At 43.2% G+C, this 21,004-nt stretch overlaps 1 protein-coding gene and 1 non-coding gene across 3 annotated transcripts in view; one reads left to right on the forward strand and one right to left on the reverse strand.

Annotated features, from left to right (window-relative positions):
- Positions 1-386: 386 nt before the first annotated feature.
- On the reverse strand, positions 387-493 carry LOC149125359 (U6 spliceosomal RNA). The gene has a single exon (XR_016211463.1). It is a non-coding gene; the product is annotated as a U6 spliceosomal RNA (small nuclear RNA).
- A 7,197-nt stretch (positions 494-7,690) lies between these two features.
- The window catches only part of XRCC2 (X-ray repair cross complementing 2), a 38,139-nt gene continuing 24,825 nt past the window's right edge, over positions 7,691-21,004 (forward strand). The window contains exon 1 of one of the 2 annotated variants that reach the window (XM_008263926.5): positions 7,691-7,875. In XM_008263926.5, the coding sequence (XP_008262148.3) occupies positions 7,837-7,875 (39 nt within the window). In that variant the 5' untranslated portion in view covers positions 7,691-7,836. The remainder of the gene's footprint in view (positions 7,876-21,004) is intronic. The other variant, XM_070077297.2, reaches the window with a different exon arrangement.

Raw genomic sequence — 21,004 nt, forward strand, 5'->3', positions numbered from 1 at the left:
ACCTCACATAAATGCCTAGAAATCTTCTTTATTCTTTATTTTTTTTTTAAGATTATTTATTTGAAAGTCAGAGTTACACAAAGAGAGAAGAGACAGAGAGAGAGAGAGGGGTCTTCCATCCGATGGTTCACTTCCCAATTGGCTGCAACAGCCTGAGCTGCACCAGTCCTAAGCCAGGAGCCAGGAGCTTCTTCCAGGTCTCCTACGCGGGTGCAGGGGCCCAAGGACTCCGGCCATCTTCTACTGCTTTCCCAGGCCATAGCAGAGAGCTGGATTGGAAGTGGAGCAGCCGGGTCTCAAACCGGCGTCCATGTGGGATGCTGGCGCTCTAGGCCTGGGTTTAACCCGCTGCACCAGAGCGCCAGCCTTCTTTATTATTATTTTTTTAAAATATGGAACGCTTCAAGAATTTGCATGTCGTCCTTGTGCAGGGGCCATGCTAATCTTCTCTGTATCATTCCAATTTTAGTATATGTGCTGCCGAAGCGAGCACTCTGTCTTTATTCTTTATTAGTGCTTCATAGTGCTCCATTATGTGGCAGTGATTTTTTTTATTCAACCATTCTTCTATGTATGCACATTTAGGTCATTTCCAATATTTTACAATTACAAATAATGCTACAGCATATATATTTTTTGCATATGTGTTTGCAATGTTGAGAGTATGACCTCTGAGGTTACTGCCTGTGACACCAACATCCCATATGGGTGCCAGTTTGAGTTCTAGCTGCTCCACTCCCGTTCCACCTCCCTACTAATGTGCCTGGGAAAGCAGCAGCAGATGACCCAATTCTTTGGGCCCCTCCCCCCACATGGGAGATCTGGAAGAAGCTCTTGGCTTTGGTCTGGCCCAGTCCTGGCTGTTGTGGCCATTTGGGGAGTGAACCAGTGGATGGATGCTCTCTCTGTCTCTCTCTCTCTCTCTCTCTCTCTGTGTAATCATGCTGTTCAAATAAATAATTTTTTTAAAAAAAGAAAGTATGGGCCGGCGCCGCGGCTCACTAGGCTAATCCTCTGCCTGCGGCGCCAGCACACCAGGTTCTAGTCCCGGTCAGGGCGCCAGATTCTGTCCCGGTTGCTCCTCTTCCAGGCCAGCTCTCTGCTGTGGCCCAGGAGTGCAGTGGAGGATGGCCCAGATCCTTGGGCCCTGCACCCGCATGGGAAATCATGGGAAGCACCCGGCTCCTGGCCTCGGATCAGCACGGTACGCCAGACACGGCAGTCATTGGAGGGTGAACCAGTGGTAAAAGGAAGACCTTTCTCTCTGTCTCTCTCTCATTGTCCACTCTGCCTGTCAAAAAATAAAAATAAAAAAAAAAGAAAGTATGACATCAAGGTAATTCCCTGGATGTAGGCTAGCTCAGTAAAAAATTAATGATTGTATCATTTGTTGGAAATTGCCAAATTCCCCTCCAAAAAGATTCTATACTTCCATTTCTACCAGCAGTATATGAGTGCCTAAAACATCTTTTACATAATAAGCGATGCAAATTACGGGAGTAATTTCAAAACCATGTTGTACAAGATGGCTAAAACAAACAGGTGTGTGGTTAATGGACCAAACTAGTTAATCTGACAGGTAGTCTTCATTAGGCACATTGCAAGGACTCAGAAACTCATTTAGCCTGGAGTGCCTATTTCATTGCAAAGCCTTCTTTCTCAAATCCTGGTTTGTTGTATGTAAGCTTCTCTTTGAATTGAAGTGAGTAGAATGGAAGAGATGGGTGACCTACAGATGTGATTTTGGATGTATGTGTCTTCATGGTGGAGGATGCAGTGAAAACAGCTTGTCCTACCCAGCATCCACCACCCACTTCTCTTGCTAACCATTTAGATTTTATTATTGTTGTCATTACTGTTATCCATACCTTTTTTCACAACACCTATATACTTTAAAAAATTAAATTATTTGAAAGGCAGAGTTACAGAAAGAGAGGGAGAGACAGAGTGGGCGAGTGAGAGAGAGAGAGATATCATCCATTCCCTGGTTCACTCCCCAAGTGGCAGCAACGGCCTGGACTGGGCCAGGCTGAAGCCAGGAACCAGGAGCTTCATCCACATCTCCCATGTGGGTGCTGGGGCCCAGGCACTTGGACCATCTTCTGCTTTCCTAGTGCGTTACCAGGGAGCTGGATAGGAAGTGGAACAGCTGGCAGACAAACCAACACCCATATACCACAACAGTGCTGCAGGTCATGGCTTAACCTGCTAAGCCACAGTACCAGCCCCATTACCTATATGCTTTCAAAGCAAGTACCTCTACTGCTGGGTCTAGAAGTGGAACACATAGCTCAGGCTTAAGCTACCCAGCCCAAATTCATTCCCTGCTTGTTATTAATGTTTCAGGTGTGCACACACTATAGGGACCTAGGTTGAGAATAGGAGTCTACAGAGAGGGGAAGAAAACTAGGTACATTTGCCTAATTGAACCTTTCAATTAAACTAATCTTCAAACTTGTCTTCCTCTTGCACTTTCAGTTATGCGTCCCCACAAATACCAATTATTATTTAAATAAGAGTTTGGTTTTCTGATTGCAACCCCAAAACATTCTAATTTATGCAATGAGTAACTTAAATCACATCATGAAGAAATAAATTAAAAAAAAAGAAATATTCAATAAGTCATGTTATTCCCTCAGGTTTTTTTTTTTTAAGATTTATTTATTTTATTTGAAAGGCAGAGTTACAGAGAGGCAGAGGTTAGAGAAGAGAGGGGTTCTTCCATCTGCTGGTTCACTCCCCAGACAGCACAACAGCAGGAGCTGCACTGACCCGAAGCCAGGAGCCTCTTCTGGGTCTCCCAAGCAGGTGCAGGAGCCCAAGGACTTGGGCCATCTTCCATTGCTTCCAGCACTGGCCCCTCTTGCCTTTCTTAACTACGGTTACATTCCCACTGCCCTAAGCCTCTGCTTTGCTCATACAAAAGTGTTTATTTAGGGGCTGGCACTGTGGCATATGAGCTTAAGCCTTTGCCTGTAGCACTGGCATGCCATATGGGCAACTGGTTGGCATCCCAGCTGCTCCACTTTCGATCCAGCTCTCTGCTATGGCCTGGGAAAGCAGTAGAAGATGGCCTGCACCCGCATGGGAGACCTGGAAGAAACTCCTGGCTCCTGGCTTTAGATTGGCCTAGTTCCAGCTGTTGCAGCCATTTGGGGAGTAAACCAGAGGATGGAAGACATCTCTCTGTTAACTCTGCCTTTCAAACAAATAAATATATCTTAAAAAAATGTTTATCCTGTTACAGATTATTTAGTAGAAGTTGTCAAGAACTGTAAAGAGTCAAAGATTTTTTTTTTTTTTTGACAGGCAGAGTGGACAGTGAGAGAAAGAGAGAGACAGAGAGAAAGGTCTTCCTTTGCCGTTGGTTCACCCTCCAATGGCCGCCACGGCCAGCACGCTGAGGCCGGCACACCGCGCTGATCCGAAGTCAGGAACCAGGTGCTTCTCCTGGTCTCCCATGGGGTGCAGGGCCCAAGCACTTGGGCCATCCTCCACTGCACTCCCGGGCCATAGCAGAGAGCTGGCCTGGAAGAGGGGCAACCGGGACAGAATCCGGCGCCCCAACCGGGACTAGAACCCAGAGTGCCAGCGCCGCTAGGCAGAGGATTAGCCTGTTAAGCTGCGGTGCCGGCCAAGAGTCAAAGATTTTACCCTTCTTGCAAGTTGTAGGTCTACCACAATTTCATAGATTCTGGCAGAACATGCCAGAGTCCAGTCAGAGACAGAACTTTATTACTCAAAGCAACAGCAGTAGCCAGAATATTGGCACTTTTTTGCGATGATTATCGTAGCCTAAATAAGCTCAAGACAATGAAAAAAGAGGGCCACGCAATACCTACACATGGAGTGGGCCATGTTACAGGAGAGGAACTCTAACCTTTTATAATGGACAATAAGCATGATTTGACTCCTAAGAGAGGAATTATGTATATTTTCCATGACTTTTCATTATACAAATAATTCTGACAACCTGGAGAATAAAAAAAAGTAAGCTTCATAGGAAATCCAGGATCTCAGTTCAAAAGGAACTATTGCCCAATTCATCAATATCAACATTATAATCAGAGTTGGATTAAGATTTGTGGATTCGCTCAAAGAAAACAAATTAATTTAGCACCTCTTCTAAAGGTTCTATTTTAAATATTTGTACATTGTTAGAGATTCAGAATCCCCCATCTTGGTGCGGGAGGGTAGGGAGGAGGCTGAGTAGAGTTGGCTGTTATCAGTGAAAAGACACCAGCTTGTTCATCTTATTTCTATCACAATCTGCTAACCCTCATGTGCTGTCAGGTACCTGCGCTGCTCAAGCAGGTCTTTGCTGGTGTCTCTCATCTCTCTTCCCCAGTGCCTTATCTTTCGCTTGAAAAGACTTGCAACGTGGGGAGGCATTTGGCATGGTGGTTAAGACACTGCTTGGGATGTTGTGTCCCCTGTCAGAGAGCCTGGGTTTTAGTCTCAGCTCAGCTTCTTTTTTTTTTTTTTTTTTTTTTTTTTTTTGACAGGCAGAGTGGACAGTGAGAGAGAGAGACAGAGAGAAAGGTCTTCCTTTTGCCGTTGGTTCACCCTCCAATGGCCGCCGCGGCCGGCGCGCTGCGGCCGGCGCACCGCGCTGATCCGATGGCAGGAGCCAGGAGCCAGGTGCTTTTCCTGGTCTCCCATGGGGTGCAGGGCCCAAGCACCTGGGCCATCCTCCACTGCACTCCCTGGCCACAGCAGAGGGCTGGCCTGGAAGAGGGGCAACCGGGACAGAATCCGGCGCCCCGACCGGGACTAGAACCCGGTGTGCCGGCGCCGCTAGGCGGAGGATTAGCCTAGTGAGCCGCGGCGCCGGCCTCAGCTCAGCTTCTAATTCTTTTCCTACTGCATACCCTGGGAGGCAGCAGGAGATACCGCTAGTGGTAATGTCCCTACCACCCATGTTGGAGACTTGGATTGAGTTCCTGGCTCCTGACTTCAGTCTGACCCACCCCTGGCCATTGCAGGCATTTGGGGAATGCACCAGTGGATGCAAGATTTCTATCTCTCTCTACCTCACAAGTAAATTAACAAACAAACTTTAAAATTTAAATATTTATATATATTTATTTACTCGAAAAGGCAGAATGAGAGAAACTGAGGGAGAGACAGAGATTGAGATCTTTCACGTATTGGTTAAGTTTTCAAATGCCTACAACAGCTGGAGCAGGGCCAGGCTAAAGCCAGGAGCCTGGAACTCCATCTGGGTCTCCCACATGAGTGGCAGGAACTCAAGTACTTGGGTCATCATCGGCTGCCTTCCCAGGTAGATTAGCAGGAAGCTGGATAGGGAGTTAAACAGCCAGAGCTCGAATTGGCACTCCAATACAGGATGAGAGTCGGATGCAGTAGCTTAACTCACTGTGCCACAATGCCCACCTCAGTTAAAAAAAAATTTTTTTAAACTACATGACTTACAGTCTATAAGGGGAAAAAAGGTTACAATAGAACAAACAGAGTTCCAATAAAATTTTTTTTTTCCATTTGATAGCTCTACAATTGTTCAGTATGTAGAAGAGTTTTTAGCATCTTTTATGGTCTACTACCATGGACAACTGCCAGACAGCTCATGCCTTAATCAGGCCTTAATTACTGCTATCATCATGAACAGTAGCTCTATACTGAGTATTTATTGTGTCTCTGGCACCAAGTTAATTGATGACCTAAGAGAGATAGGGAGGTTAGGAAAGGAATCAATATTTTTGTGCTAGACTCTTCACTGATTTTTAAAGTACATTATTTTATTTAGTCATCACAGTACCGTTCAGAGTGGTTCAATAACTTGCATTGTGGTAAAAGAAAAAACTGGATTTAAAATTCTAGGAAAATGTGACACCAAAATCCCTAGTGTGCTCAGAAAACTTGTCTTGGAATTCAAGAAAACTATAATGCAGTCAGAGAGAAAAACTCGATGCACTGAATAGCTTTAACATACGCTGAGCATTAACCGTGATTATAGAGAGGACCACAGGAAATCACAGAGTCAAAGTTATCGTCATACTCCATGCCAGTATAGTAGTTTAATTCTATCACCCCTGTCTGTATACTAAAATAGATCAAGAACAGTTTCTGAGGAAGATTTTTTTTTTAACCAAAACCTATGAAAAGGGTAACAATCGTATAGGTACTTTACTTGATTAGGCATCTTCATTTTCCCAAGAGAAATCTAACTCAGGACTCTGAACATCACTCTTTCTCAACATAAGCCCTCAGGACTGGCGCTGTGGTGCAGTGGGTAAAGCTGCAGCCTACAGTGCCTCCACTTCTGATCCAGCTCTCTGCTATGGTCTGGGAAAGCAATAGAAGATGGCCCAAGTCCTTGGGCCCCTGCACCTGTGTGGGAGACCTGGAAGAAGCTCCTGACTCTGGATCGGCCAGCTCCAGCTGTTGCGGCTAACTGGAGAGTGAACCAGCGGATGGAAGACCTCTCGCTCCCTGTGTAACTCTGCCTTTCAAATAAATAAATAAATCTTAAAAAAAAAAAAAAAAAAACCTAAGCCCTCAGACTAAAACTTCCTGAACCTTTTTACACTAATCACCAAATTTATCTGCACCTGTTCTTGACTAGTTGTCTATGGTCACAGCTGAAGAGATCCTGGCCCTTATCTAAAAAAAAAAAAATCCGATTCCTAGAACTTTCTTCTTCAGATCCCAACTCCATCAAATAACACTTTTCAGATCATATATTTAACCGTTAAGACTCTACAAACTCTCTCCTGTTTGCATTTAAATATGCCATTGTCTTTGCTTTCTTAAAAAAAATCATCCTTCTTAGCTCCTGTATGTTTTTGCTAGATATTATCTCTTTCCCTCACAGTCAAGCTTCTTTAAGGGCCTCTCTGAACACCTGGTCTTCATTTCCTGTTTGCCATTATTGTTATCAACCCACTACAAGCTGATCAACAAAGCAATATAAGCCAACATCATGACTCAGTTTCTTTATCTATAAAATGGGGATAATTGTACCCACCTTATAGGACTGGACGGTTATTAAATGTAAAGCCCTTGGAAGAGTCCTTGGCATATACTAAGCACTGTAAATATTAACTCGTATTATAATCATTATTTCTTACACAGCTGCAAGAGAATTGGAAGAGTGCCAGCCTCAGTTTTAGCCAAGTAATGAACAGCTGTTGAAAGTGAGTTTTTAAAACACATTTCAGTAAATAACTTAATAGTTTGTAAACTATTTAGGCATGTCATATGCCCAGAACGTAATCCAAATTTGGTATATGGCAAATATTCTCTCTCACATATTACAAATATATGCTAACATATCTTAATTTTTTATATTAGATATACAAAATATGTATCAATGAATGGACACAACAGTAATAGAATTATTCTCTGTGAAAAGGACTTGGAAAAGCTGAAGGTTTCATATATTTTCAGAATTCTTTTAATTTCGTGTTCCTTTATCTTTTCCAAGGACTAATCACACAATCAGACACGGCTTTCCATCCCAGCTTGGAGAAAAGAGCCTCACTGCTAAGTAAACGTAACTTCAAAAATTAAAACCTGTTAAATACATGGGGAAAAAGTTAAGTATATGCTGTTATTTTCACCCAACAAAAACGAATCGGAGTACAGGACGCTCGGTCTCCAAGGAGACGGAAGACAGCCCGGCGCGCGACGCCGAAGTCTGACGACACGGCTCTAGTGCGCATGCTCCCTCCTCGCCGGCGCCGGCCGGGCGCAGTGCGCACGCGCCGCGGGTCAGCGGGTGTCCTGGTCTGACTGGCTTCGGTCCTCTAGCTGTTGGTCAATGGCGTTGGTGGCGGGAAAGTTGAGTGCCTCGCGCGCTGAGCCTTCGGGGCGATGTGTAGTGACTTCCATCGGTCTGAGTCCGGGACCGAGGTGAGAGCTGTCGGGATGGGAACGTGGGAGAAGAGAACAGGGCCGCTGGGTCGGGGCGGCGCGGCCTGGGCAGCGTCCGCTCTGGGACTGGCCGGACAGGGACGGACCAGGGACAGGGCGCCCGCTAGCCGCACCCTCGCCGCGCCCCACGAGTTGGCTGCTTCGGAGCTGGGAGCCTTCCGGGAGGTCCGAGCAGTGGTGCAGGGTTTACTACGTTCGTTCCCAGATTTGTGTAAAATATGAGGTCCCTATTCTCAAGGATTATGGTCTGAAACCTGTATCCAATTAACATCCGTCAGAGATGGCAAACTATTCAGGAGAAGCTAGGAAAGGGAAGAGGTCACCAGTTGGAGCGTTTACGGAAGCTTTTCCGGCACTGCCGGTATTTGAATGGGTTGCGCCACCGTCTCCGTGTGGTCCACATACCTCTGCCTGTGGCATCCAGCCCTCGATATCCCAGGATACATTTCCAGTATCTCTGGAGCCGCAGCAGCCGGTTGATGCCCTGCAATAATTCATTCAGGGCATTGCCACGCAAGGGGTTAAGTCACAGCCTGTGACACCCGTATCCCTTATGGGCGCCGGTTGGAGACCAGGCTGCTCAACTGCCGAGCCAGCTCCCTGCTAATGCGCCTGGGAAAGCAGCAGAAGATGGCCCAGGCCCTTGGGCCCCTGCACCCTGGTGGGAGACCCAGAAGAAGCTCCGGGCTTCAGCCTGGCCCAGCTCTGGCCAGTGGCAGCCTCTTGGGGAGTTAACCAGTGAATGAAAGATCTATCCCTCTCCCTCTCCCTCTGGAACTCTGCCTGTCAAATAAATAAATAAATCTTTAAAAATAAGAATTGATTCAGGAATGGAACACTTAAGTGTACAGCGCTTATTGTGTATCAATCACTGGTTAAGGAGTAGGAGTAAGAAACAAGACACAGCTGTCACTAAGGAAGGGAGGCTGCTGTGGGAATTGCAGCGCTCCTGACGGTTGGCCTAGGGCTTAAAATGCCAGGTAAGATGACCGACGCATCCTGCTTAGGAGTACCTGACTTCCTTCCATACCCTCCTCCCACTCTTGATCCCAACTTCCTGCTAATGAAATCCCTGGGATGCAGCAGGGGATGGCTCGAGTAATGAGGTTCCTGGCATTTACCTGGGAGACCTGGATTAAGTCCTTGGCTCCTGGCTTCTGTGCGGCCAAGCCTTCTCTGCAGACCTTTGGATACTGAGCCAAGGGTGGGAATTTGCTCTCTGTTTTTGCCTCTTAAATCAATAATTGTAAAGAATTTTTAAAGTTACAAGATATGTAGTAAAAGCATGCTGTCCAACAAAGGAGTGGGTGTAATCAAAGACTAACTGCAGGGGATAACTTGGAGTTTGGGGAGGTTATTTGTTTTGTTTTTCTAAAAAAGTTTTAAAAGATTTAGTTATTCCTTTATTTGAAAGGAAGAGCAAGAGAGAGAAAGCTCTCCCATCTGCTGGTTCACTCCCCAATTGGCTACAAAATCCAGGTGTAGTCTAGGCCAAAGTCAGGAGCTCCATCTAGGTCTCCACATGGGTTCCAGGGGCCCAAGTACTTGGGCCATCTTCTGCTACCTTCCCAGACACGTTAGCGGGGAACTGGATGGGAAGCCAAACAGCCAGGACTGGAATTGGCACTCTGATATAGGATGTTGAAATCACATGCCATGGCTTAAACTCCTGTACAATGCTGGCCCCCTAAAGAAATTATTTTAACTAAAGTAGGACCATTTGCAGTGCTTTTGCAAGGAGAGGAGTAGCAAACAGAGGTTTTGAATTAAGAGCATAGCTATGTAGGGGAACAGCAAATAGTTCTGTACATTGGAACAAAAAGGTAGAACAGTGTTGGCAAGGAAGCCCTGAAAAATAGGTGGAGTAAAAAGGATCTTTTATACAGCGAGGAAGAGGATTGCTTCAGTCAGCTGAAAGTCAGCGAACTTTCTATGAGGACCAGATAGTTAATATTTACTTTTTGCAGGCCATGCAGTTTCTGTCACAACTTTTTTGTTCTCTTCCAGCGTGAAGGCAGTCATAGATAGTAAGCAAATGAGCTTGAGTGTGTTTCACTTTTAAGCTTTTGGATTTGGCTTGTTGGCCATAGGTTGACAACTCCTGCAACTTAACAGAAAAGCCACTTCTTAGTATAAGAACTGCTACAGTTAAAGGCTTACTTACTTTTTTTTTTTTTTAAAGATTTATTTATTTATTTGAAAGTCAGAGTTACACACAGAGAGTGGAGAGGCAGTAGGGAGGGGAAAGAAGGTCTTCCATCCGATGGTTCACTCTCCAATTGGCCACAATGGCCAGAGCTGCGCCGATCCGAAGCCAGGAGCCTCTTCTGGGTCTCCCACGTGGGCGTGGGGGCCCATGGATTTGGGCCATCTTCGACTGCTTTCCCAGGCCATAGCAGAGAGCTGGATGGAAAGTGGAGCAGCTGGGTCTCGAACTGGCACCTATATGGGATGCCGGCGCTTCAGGCCAGGATGTTAACCCACTGCGCCACAGCGCCAGCCCTTACTTACGTTTTTAAAAGTTTATTTATTTGTTTTTATTTATTTAAAAGGCAGAGTGACAGAGATCTTGTATCCACTGGTTTACTTCCCAAATGCTCAAAACAGCTGGAGCTGGGCCAGGCCAAAACCCGGAGCCAGGAGCTCCATCCACATTTCCCATGTACCTGAGCCACTATCTGCTGCCTCTCAAGGTGTGCATCAAAAGGAGGCTGGATCAGAGGCAGAAGTCAGACTAGATCCCATACACTCATGCTGGCCTCCCAAGCCATGGCTTAACCCCCTGGGCTACAATGCCTGTTTCAAACGTTACTTATTTAAATGATAATTTAAAACACAGGTTAAACTCGGATGACTTTTTGTAGTCAGAGCAAGCCTAGCATCCAAAAATGAGGAGTCTAGCACAGTCAAGTCATAGAACAAACAATTGAGCATCATATCCTTGGGATCAGCGCTGTGGCGCAGCAGGTTAACGCCCTGGCCTGAAGCGCCAGCATCCCATACGTGCGCTGGTTCTAGTCCCGGCTGCTCCTCTTCCAGTCCAGCTCTCTGCTATGGCCTGGGAAAGCAGTAGAAGATGGCCCAAGTCCTTAGGCTTCTGCACCTACGTGGGAGACCTGGAAGAAGCTCCTGGCTCCTGGCTTTGGATCAGTGCAGCTATGGCCATTGCGGCCATCTGAGGAGTGAACTGGTGGATGGAAGACCTCTCTCTTTACCTCTCTCTGTAACTGTCTTTCAAATAAATAAAATAAATCTTTTTTTTATTATTATTATATCCTTTGCCTACCATGTTTGTCTGACAATCTTAAGTAGGGTTGCCTAGCTAGTATTATTTGCAGTAGAGTAGGATGAGGGGAAAAGAGTAGGAAGTTAAGCAATTGGTGCTATTCTTTTTTTCTTTTTATTAACAAAACCAACTAAGCAAGTCTGTTCTCTTTTAAGTGTCTTTTTTAACTGTATAGCTGCTGCTTAATTTGTTAGGATGCTGTTTTCTTTCTCTGTTTATTAATTTATGAGCTCTGCTTGGAGGCATTGCATTGAAGATATCTGAAGATATAAACTATTCCAAAAATCTCAAAAGGGTACTTTAAAGTTTTAGTTCACTGGAGTTATAATCTTATAAAGTAGGACGTTAACCTTGTGAGTAGTAGGAGAAAGACAGCTTCATACGAGGTCTTCAAGAAAACAGAATTTTAAGGGCCAACACTGTGACTCAGTGGGTTAAGCCACCACCTGCAGCACCAGCATCCCATATGAGTGCTGGTTCTATTCCTGGATGTGCCATATCCAATCCAGCTCCCTGCTAATGCACCTAGGAAAGCAACAGAAGATGGCCCAAGTACTTGGGTCCCTGTACCCACATGGGAGACCTGGGTGAAGCTCTTGGCTCATGACTTTGGCCTGTCATAGCCCTGGCTGTTTTGGCTGTTTGGGAGTGAACCAGTGGATGGAAGATTGGAAGATTCTCGCTCTCTTCCTTTCCCTCTGTATCTCTGCCTTTCAAATAAATTAATAAATCTTTAAAACAAACAAAATTGCAAATAATATTACCTTTTAACAGATTCTGGAGATGCAGCTCACTATGTGGCAGGGACCCAAGCCCTTGAGTATCATCTGTTGCCTCCCAGGATGCACACTAGCTGGAAGCTGGATCAGAAGCAGAGAAGCTGGGAATCAAACCAGGCATTCCCCTATGGGATGTAGGTGTTCCAAGCAATGACTTAACTGCTGTGTCAAATGCCCACCCCTAATCACAGACTTTTGGAACAGTGTTTATCTCCTTCTGTCTCCCTTTCTTACCCAGAGTAGAATCCATGCTCTATTGTTATAATTATTTTGTTATAAATATCACCAACTTCTTTGCCTCTTTAGCCCTCTAGTCTACTTGTTTAGCCATCAGTAAACTCAACTTTGTATTTTTAGTGTGTCAACACCCACTGAGCTGAATATCGCTAGAGGAAAAATTACAAAGGATGATTGATTTCATTTTGTGTTTAGAATCATCAACCTCAAATAGATCCCCCAGTCCAATTAGATTTCCCTGGTAATTTACTCGTTCACTATAAAATATGTTATAAAATCCAGCCTTACCCCTGAATCCCAGGAACATGTTATATTTTCCTCTTTTATTTATTATTTTTATTTTTAAGGTTTTATTTATTTATTTGAAAGGCAGTTACATTGAGGGAGAGAGAAAAAGAGATTTTCCATCTGCTGGTTCACTCCCCAAATGGCGGCAACAGCCAGGACTGGATCAGGCCAAAGCCAAGAGCTTTACCTGGATCTCCCACCTGGGGTACAGGGGCCCAAGCATTTGGGCCATCTTCCATTGCTTTCCCAGATGCATAAACAGGGAGCTGAATTGGAAGCAGAACAGCTGGGACTCGAACCAGTGCTCATATGGGATGCTGGTGTCTCAGGAAGCAACTTAACCCACTTACTGTGCCACAATGCCGGCCTCTCTACTTTCCTCTTGACATAGCGACATGTATGTTTAATAGGCATTCCACACTTAACATGTTCATCCTTGATTGACTCCTTATTCAGGGAAAGTACAATAGTTTGTATTATAGAAGAGTATTTTTACTCTTGTTAAATTTATGAGCAAGCTCATTGTAATGTGGTTATGAGGAAGAATGTGATTTTCTTAAGAGGTACATATTAAGTATTTGAGGGGACTTGGTTTAGCAACAGAAAAAGTTAAATTTGATAAACAGTAATTAGTGAATCTAGGTATAGAATATGCATGTTCATTGTACAATTCTGATAGTTTCTCTGTAGGCTTGAGATTTTTACAAAATTAAAGAATTGGAAGAAAAAATTTAGTATGTCCCAAACTGAAGACTTGGTTTACTTACCAGCACCCCCATATACTCCACCTCAACTTGCTTCTTCTCTTGTCTTCCCTAGCTTAGTTGGTAACTGTATTATACCTGTTGTATAAGCCAGACACCTTGGAGTCATCCCTGGATCCACTTTTTCTCTTAGATCAGTTCACATCCATTTCATTAATACGTTCTACTTTGCTTTCAGAATACATCATGAATTTGACCATTTTCACTATGTTTATTGCAACCATTCCTATTCATAGTCTCCATCACCTACTTTATTGCAGTATGCTAATTGGCTTGCTTCCTACCTTGCCTCTTAGACTAGTGTATTTTCCACATGATATCTAGAGTGATCCATTTAAAACATAGGCAGACACTGCTGCTCAGAGCTTTCCAGAGGCTCCTCACGTATCGTTTATTAAAAAAAAAAAAAAGAAAGAAAAGTCTAGACTCTGCCATTTCTTAAGTGATTTGCCTTTCAGTTCCACCTGTAACCTCGGATATCTGCTGCCTTTTTAAATTTCATCTACTCATCTACGTTCTCTGTCATCCTTCTTCACGTGTTTCTTTGAATATGCCAAATACAATTCAACCTCAGGTTTTTGCACCTTTTTTTTTTTTTTTTTAATTTGAAAGGCAGAAACACAGACACATATCTGTGATCTACTGGTTCATTCTCTAAATGCCTGCAACAACCAGGCAGGCCAGGTTGAAGCCAGGAGCCCAGAACTCTTATCTAGGCCCTACCAAGCAGATGGTAGGACCCAACTATTGCTGCCTCTTAGGGTGTACGTTACCTGGAAGCTGGGATTGGGAGCAGAGCTGGGACTCAACCAGGCTCACAGATTGGGATGCCCGCCCCCCTTTTGCACTTCTTGTTTATTCTGCCAAGGTTGTTCTTCCCTCAGAAATTCACATGCTTACTTTCTCACATGAGTTCTGTTTCTGTTCAGATGTCAACTCACAGGAGAGTCCTTTCCTGATCGCCCACTGTAACACAGTTCTTCCTACAGTCAATCTTTACTCTCTTATCCTCCTTAGCACTTGTTACACTTGACATTTCATATTGTTTATGTTGTCTTCCCATCTCCTGCCTCTGCCATTTAAAGTTCATAAGAGCAGACTTTGTTCTCTGATGGGTCTCCTCCCATAGGTCCAGGGTTTAAAACGATATTTAGCTTACAGGCTGTACTCAATAATACTTGTTTAGTGGTTGAATTTCATGCCTTCATTTTATTCCCTCTTTGGACTTTGCCTCATTTGTCAAAAAAAAAAAAAAAAAATTAGAGGATTTTAAATTTTTAAAATTTTGTTTAAAAAGGAAAAAGATCTTCCATCTGCTGAATCTCCCCCACAAATGCCCACTTTGGCTAGGCCAGGTCCAAGCTAGGAGCACAGAACCAAATCTGAGTATCCCAGGACTCAAGTACTGGAGCTATCATCTATCTGCTGCCTCTCAGGGTGTAGATTAGCAGGAAACTAGAATTGGAATTGGAGCTGGGATTCAAACCCAGGCCCCCTCATGTGGGGTGGAGGCATCCCAAGTGAGATCTTTTTTTTAAAAAAAATTATTTTGAAAGAGTTATAGAGAGTTTCCATTTATTGGTTTACCCCCTAGATGGCCACAACTGCCAGTGCTGGGCCAGACTGGTACCAGGAGCCAGGAGTTTCTTTTAGATCTTCCATGTGGATGCAAAGGCCCAAACACCTGGGCCATTTCTGCTGCTTTTCCCAAGCCATTAACAGGGAGCTGGATCAGAAGTGGAGCAGCCAGAACCCAAATCAATGCCCAAATGGGATGCTAGTGTCACAGGCAGCAACTTTACCTACTAGGTCACAGCGCCAGCCCCCCAAATGATGTCTTAATCCAGTGTGCCAAATGTCTGCTCCAAGATATTTGATGAGAATGCTCTAATTTTTTCTGTTACTGATTTCTAATTTGTTTCATTATGGTCAGAGAACACTGTATATGATTTCAATTCTTTTAAATTTCTTGAGGTTTGTTTTATGGCCTGGATATCTCTATCTTGATGAATATTCTACAGGCAATTGAGAAAATTGTGTATTATGCCGTTGTCAGGTGAACTGCACTATTTATGTGAATTAGAGCCTGTTGGGTTGAGTGTGCTGTTCAGATCTTTTATGTTCTTGCTGATTTTCTGTCTAGTAGTTCTGTCATTTATAAGGAGGTAGGTATTGAGTTTCCAGCTATAATTGTGGATTTATGCTTCTCCTTTCAGCTCTATTAGTTTTGCTTCATGTATTTTGAGGCTCTGTTTGATATGTGTACTTTAAGGATCGTTACATCCTCCTGGTGGATTGATCCTTTAATCATTATGTAATGTCCTTTGTCTCTAGTAATTTTCTTTGCTCTAAGTCTACTTTATCAAATATTAATATGAAAATTCTGCTTTTTCATCAAATTTCTATGATAATATATGTACTGCTTTTTCTCTGAATCCCCTCCTCTTACAATAGAATAATTTTTGCTCCTAAAAAGGGACAACTTTTCTACTTGTGATAGAGAGTGCATCCATCCCAGTCCTCCTCAAGGACATCACTCCTGCAGTTAATCCCACTCTTGTGGTCATTTTTCTCTGCTTCTGTGTCCTCTTTTCTACCATTTTTTTCCATCAGCATCGCAACTGAAAACAATAGATAAATTTTTAAAAAATGAAAGACTGAGAGCCGGCGCCGTGGCTCAATAGGCTAATCCTCCACCTTGCGGCGCCGGCACACCGGGTTCTAGTCCCGGTTGGGGCGCCGGATTCTGTCCCGGTTGCCCCTCTTCCAGGCCAGCTCTCTGCTATGGCCAGGGAGTGCAGTGGAGGATGGCCCAGGTGCTTGGGCCCTGCACCCCATGGGAGACCAGGAAAAGCACCTGGCTCCTGGCTCCTGCCAGGATCAGCGCGGTGCGCCGGCTGCAGTGGCGGCCATTGGAGGGTGAACCAACGGCAAAGGAAGACCTTTCTCTCTCTGTCTCTCTCTCTCACTGTCCACTCTGCCTGTAAAAAAAAAAAAAAAAAAAAATGAAAGACTGAGGCTGATATTGTGGCATAGCAGGTAAAGCTACCACCTGCAATGCTAGCTCCCTGCCAAAGCAGTGGAAGATGGCCCAAGTTCTTGGGCCTCTGCACCCATGTGGGAGACCTCTATGAAGTTCCTGGCTCCTGGCTTTGGTCTGGCCCAGGCCCAACCTTTGCGGCCACCTGGGGAGTGAACCAGAGGAAGGAAGATCTTTCTGTTTCCTCTCTCTGCCTTTCAAATGAATAAAATAAATCTTAAAAAAAAAAAAAAAAGAAAGGAAGGAAAAAGAATGATCTCCCTCGATACACTTCCCCTCCAATCCCTGAATGCTCCTTATCACAGCAAAGAACTGCTTGTGCTCTGCTTCTGCTTCCTTATCTCTCAATAATACTTTAGCCCAGTATATTCTGCATCTCTTCTCCAACTAAAACACCAAAAGCATTCTTCTCAGAGTTATCAGTGACCTTTATGTTGCCAATGCAGAACTCATTCTTTGTCTTCATCATACTGGACTTTCCACTATTGATCTCAAATCTCCTTAAAGCATTTTCTTCATTTAGGACTCTTAAGGACCTGCCTCTGTCAAAGGTAGGGCCTGAAGGAACAGAGGAGAATATGTGCTTCATGCAGGCAAGCTTCATGCAGGAAAGGTAGATCAGTGCATGTCTACTTCCTGCTTTAAAATTACCCATAAGAGAGGCCTTCATTGTGTTGGTAGTGGTAGAGCTACTACCTGCAGCACTGCATCCCATATGGGTGCTGGTTCAAGTCCTAGCTGTTCTATTTCCAATCCAGCTTCCTGCTAATGTACCTAGGAAAGCAACAGAAGGTGGCCCAAGTACTTGGGGCCCTGCACCCACATGGAGACCCGGAAGAAGCTCCTGGCTTCAGATCAGCCCAGCTCCTGCCATTGTACCCATTTGGAGAGTCAGTCTCTCTCTCTCTCTTTCAAATAAATAAATAAATCTTTTAAAACAAAAATAAAATAACCCACTAGACATTAGAAGAGCTCTACTCTCTTGGGAAAGAGAGGAGAGGAAGGAAAAATACACTGAAGTGTTTCTCCTGTAGGATTCCTCCCATACCAGTGAAGTAATGAGTGTTCTGCCATCAGAACACTCCTGCAGTTTTGATGTAATGCTTTCCTTCTCTAGCTAGCATCCTGCATAAAGTTGACTTTTCTGTCTGCATAAAATTTTGAAGCACAGTCTGTTATAACTTCCTAAATTATTTTTTGACTAGTACATTTAGTCTCCTTTATTTTTTTAGTTTTTAAAAATTACTTTAGAGACAGAGTAGTTGCCCCTTATCAGCAGGGGCTATGTTCCAGGATCCTCAGTGGATGCCAGAAACCATAGATAGTACTAATCCCTATATATATTATGTTTTTTTTATTGTTTACATACACAGATATGATGTCTTTTCCATCTTACCTAGCACTGTCACACACTGGAGCCATAACTTTGCAGTTTGAGAAATAAGAACAAAACTAACACAAAATTCTTTTTCCTTCATAATTGCACAAATAGAAGATTGATTCTTACTTTAGATCTTAGCATACAGGTTTTTTTTTCCTCCCTAGATCCAGAATTTTAACATTTTTGCTTAAAGAAGCCCTTTATGGCTTCTTTTTAGCATATCTGAATTGCTGGCATCCCTACTGTAGTACTTTGGGGCCATTACTAAATAAACTATGTAAAGGTTACTTGAACACAAGCACTGTGGTATCACAATTCATAATAGTAAGTGTTGTACACAGTGCAAAGGAATATTCACTGGACAAAGGAGTGACAGGCAGGTTTGAGTGACATGACTTGAAATTTCATCATGTTACTTACTCTGAACAGTGTGCGATTCTAAACATATGAGTTTGTTTCTGGAATTTTCCATTTAATGTTTTTAAAATGTTATTTCATTTCTATTTATTTGAAAGGCAGAGCAATAGTGAGAAAGAAGTCTTCTTTCTACTGTTTTACTCCCCAAATGCCCACAATAGTTGGGGAATAGGTCAGGCCAGATCCAGGAAGTCCAGGATGTCCAATTGAGTCTTTCACATGGGTGGCAGGGATTCAGTACTTGAACCATTATCTGCTGCCTCACAGGCACATTAGCAGGAAGCCACGTTGGAAACAGCGAAACTCAAGCACAGGCACTCCAATATGGGATACGGTTTGTCCCAGGCAGTAGCTTAGTCCTCTGTGCCACAATGCCTATCCCTCCATTTAATATTTTTGGACCTTGATTGACTACAAGTAACTGAAACCACAAAAAGTGAAACCTAGGATCAGTGGGGGGACTACTGTATATACCTTAAATAAATACAGTAGTTCAGTCAAAATCAAAGGTGCTTCTCACCTAGATTAGGATGGACTGTTAATGCGCCTAGAAAAGCAGTGGAAGATCCAGCTAGCTCCCTGCACCCATGTGGGAGATCTGGATGAAGATCCTGGTTCCTGCCTTCAGCTTGGCCCAGCCCAGGCCATTGAGGCCATTTGGGGCAGCAGATGGAAGATCTCTGTCTGTCTCTCTCCATTAACTCTGACTTTGAAATAAAATAAAGAAATCCTTTAAAAATTTTCAATTATCCCTCATAAAATTCTTTTTTAAAATTCTTCAAAATTTTTTAAATTTATTTTTAATGTTTATTTATTTATTTGAAAGCAGAATTAAGAAGAGAGAAATAAATCTTCCATCTGCTGGTTCACTCCTCAAATGGCCACAATGGCCAAAGCTGGACCAGGCCAAAGCCAGAAGCCTGAAACTCCATCCGGGTGTCCCACATAGCTGGCAGGCACTCAAGTACTTGGTCTGTCTTCCATTGCTTTCCCAGGTGGATTAGCAGATAGCCAGATCAGAAGTGGAGTAGCAAGAATGTGAACTGGTATCCATGTGGGATGCAGGCATCGCAGGTGGTGGCTTTACCTATTGCACTACAACATTGGCCCTTTCATTAAATTCTTTGAGGACAGGAACTATGGAACTGTGTCTGGTATATCCATGTATCTTCAGCACTTACCTCAATTCCTGGAACACACTTGACCATAAGAATATTTACTGCTGACTACCTATATAATTTGTTCTATTCCTTTTGAAGACTATACTTTTTCCAGTAATGATACTATTGCTGAAAACATTTGGGGCTCCTTGTTGGGGTTGGAGTTTCAACTAGGAGAGATGGCTTAAAGAAGTCAGCTTAATTCCCAAGACAGGGTCTCAGATTGATTTTGACCTGCATTTTAATAGGTCCAAACACTTAATTTAGTGCCTGTACTTAGATTTGGGTAGACTCAGTGATACTGACTTGCGGTATTTATCATAATGGAAGATTTTCAGGTTTGGTAATCAAAAGAGATCTTGGTGAAATCATGGCTCTGTCATTTACTAGATTTTCCCATCTGAAAAATAGAGTAATGGAGTGGGAGTTTGGCCTAGCAAATGAAACATCTACATCCTGTATCAGAGAACTTGGGTTTGTGTCTTAGCTCCACTCTTGATCTTAGCTTACGGCTAAGGTGCACCCTGGGAGGTAGCAGGTGATGGCTCAAGTACTTGGGTTCCTGTCAGCCACATGGGAAACCTAGATTGAGCTTCAGGTTCCTGACTTCAGCTTGGTCCAGCCCCAGATGTTGTAGACATTTGGAGAGTGGCACCAATAGTTGGCAGTGCTCTTGCTCTCTCTCTCTCTCTGCCTCTCTATTTATGCTTCTCAGATAATAAAAATGAAAGGTATTTTATGTAAAAGAAAATAGAGTAATAACAATTAAAGGAGATAATGTATTAAAGTACATACTGCTGATACTACAGTAACCACAAGTATTAGCTATTTTAAATAGCTGCTGTTAATGATAATGAAAACATAAAAGATAATAATTTGCAGTCCAAATGTCAGATGTATTAATTTGCAATGCTATTTAAGCTGCCAAATAGATTAAAATTGTGACATCCACTGTATCTTCTTTCCTATACAGGAAATTTAGCCTCACAAAAGTTGCTTAGAGAATCAAGAGAAATAACAGCCATGAGTTTGCCTCTGTACATTCAACCAACTCTAGTTGAAAAATATTCAGAAAAAAATGATTTTATCAGTAGTGAACATGTACAAACTTTTTTCATTATTCTCTAAATAATACAGTATAACAAGTATTTATATAACTTTACGTAGTATTATAAGTAATTTAGAAATGATTTAAAGTATACAGCAGGATATATATATATAGATAGATAGATTTTATGCAAATTTAGTGAAATTTTTTGAATATCTGTAGATTTTAGTATGGGAAACCAGTCCTCCTCAGATACTGAATTATCTTAATGGCTACCATCACCAAATTCTGATTGCCTGATACTATCATGTCAAGTAGAATTTTTTGTTTCCCTTTACCCTGGACACTGAACAAACTTTTCTTTTACTTCTGAAATTACTAGGTGACTATACCTTGGAGCTGCTGGTTTTTTTTTTTTGTTGTTGTTTGTTTGTTTGTTTGTTTTTAAGATTTATTTATTTTTTCAAAAGGCAAAGTGAGAGAGAAAAAGAGAGACCTTACATCTGCTGATTGACTTCCCAAATGCCCAGAACATCCTAGAACTCTATGCTGGTCTCTGGCATAGGTAGCAGGGACCCAAGAACTTGGGCAGTCATCCTCTGCTTTTCCAGGTGCCATTAGCAGGGAGATGGATTAGAAGTGGAGCAGCCAAGGCTCAGACTGGTGCCAGTAAGGGATGTGGGTACTGCAAGTGCAGTTTAACGCACT

Source organism: Oryctolagus cuniculus, chromosome 7 (assembly GCF_051225735.1).
Source record: "Oryctolagus cuniculus isolate XC-2025 breed Fujian yellow rabbit chromosome 7, ASM5122573v1, whole genome shotgun sequence".
NCBI classification, from domain to species: domain Eukaryota; kingdom Metazoa; phylum Chordata; class Mammalia; order Lagomorpha; family Leporidae; genus Oryctolagus; species Oryctolagus cuniculus.